A 1,041-nucleotide genomic window follows, 5' to 3' on the forward strand; every position below is an offset into this window, starting at 1 on the left:
CTCTCTGTCCAGTGCTCCCTCTGTTACCAATGTGTAGAAGTTCTCAACGGAAGATTTCAGGGCAAAAGGAAGGTCATCTTGGATGGAGCAAACCACCCTTCCATTTTCTCCAGAGTCAAGATCTGAAACACCAAAAACAGCGACCACTGTCTCAGGAGAGTTCTCTGGGATGGGACTGGTAAGTGAAGATATAGTCAGTTCTGGAGGATTGTCATTCAGATCTATCACCTGAACAACAACGGTACATTCTGCAGAAAGACCTCCACCATCTGTGGCTTGAATATTTATAGTGTAAGATTGAGTTGATTCAAAATCCACTTTTTCCTTTAAATAAAGTTCTCCCAATTTCTCTTTAAGGTGAAACGTTTTACGAATGTTTTCAGAGGGATACAAAAATATATAAGATATATCTCCATAATTCCCTACGTCTAAGTCTGTGGCAGAGACTGTGACAACCTTGGATCCAACGGAACTGTCCTCAGGGATTTGAACCTCATATTGGAACTGAGTGAACACGGGCGCATTGTCATTGATATCCACTACGAGGACTCGGATTTGGGCAGTTCCAGACCTTGGTGGGACTCCCCCATCCACTGCAGTGAGAGTTAAAGTGACCTCAGATTGCTTCTCCCGATCCAATGGCTCATCCAGTACAAGCTCGGGGTATCTCCTGCCCTCACTGCTCTCTCGAATTTGAATATGGAAAAGGGAGTTGGGACTGATTGCATAGTTCTGGAGACTGTTGTTTCCTACGTCTAAATCTCTAGCATTTTCTAGTAGAAACACAGTACCAGGGGTGGTGCTCTCCGGGATTTTTAGAAGCATTTCAGTTTCTGAGAACACTGGTGAATGATCATTAATATCTTGTACCCTTAATTCAGCCAGAACAATCTGAAAGGGCTTTTCCAGTAAGATCTTAAAAGGCAGCACACAGGGTTCGGCGGGGCCGCACAGCTCCTCCCGATCCAGTTTCTCTCTCAGGAGCAAATCCCCGGTTTTAGGGTGCAGCTGCAAATACTCTTTGTTCCCTTTGAAAACGAC

At 44.8% G+C, this 1,041-nt stretch overlaps 1 protein-coding gene across 1 annotated transcript; it reads right to left on the minus strand.

Moving 5' to 3' along the window:
• Nucleotides 1–6: 6 nt before the first annotated feature.
• On the minus strand, nucleotides 7–1,035 carry LOC114036876 (protocadherin beta-2-like; the record flags this gene model as incomplete). Its single annotated transcript, XM_027853592.1, has 1 exon — nucleotides 7–1,035. A coding segment is annotated over one exon (1,029 nt), but the record flags the coding sequence as incomplete, so codon positions are not given.
• Between the last annotated feature and the right edge of the window lie 6 nt (nucleotides 1,036–1,041).

Source organism: Vombatus ursinus, unplaced genomic scaffold (assembly GCF_900497805.2).
Source record: "Vombatus ursinus unplaced genomic scaffold, bare-nosed wombat genome assembly UNPS02010003.1, whole genome shotgun sequence".
Taxonomy (NCBI): Eukaryota; Metazoa; Chordata; class Mammalia; order Diprotodontia; family Vombatidae; genus Vombatus; species Vombatus ursinus.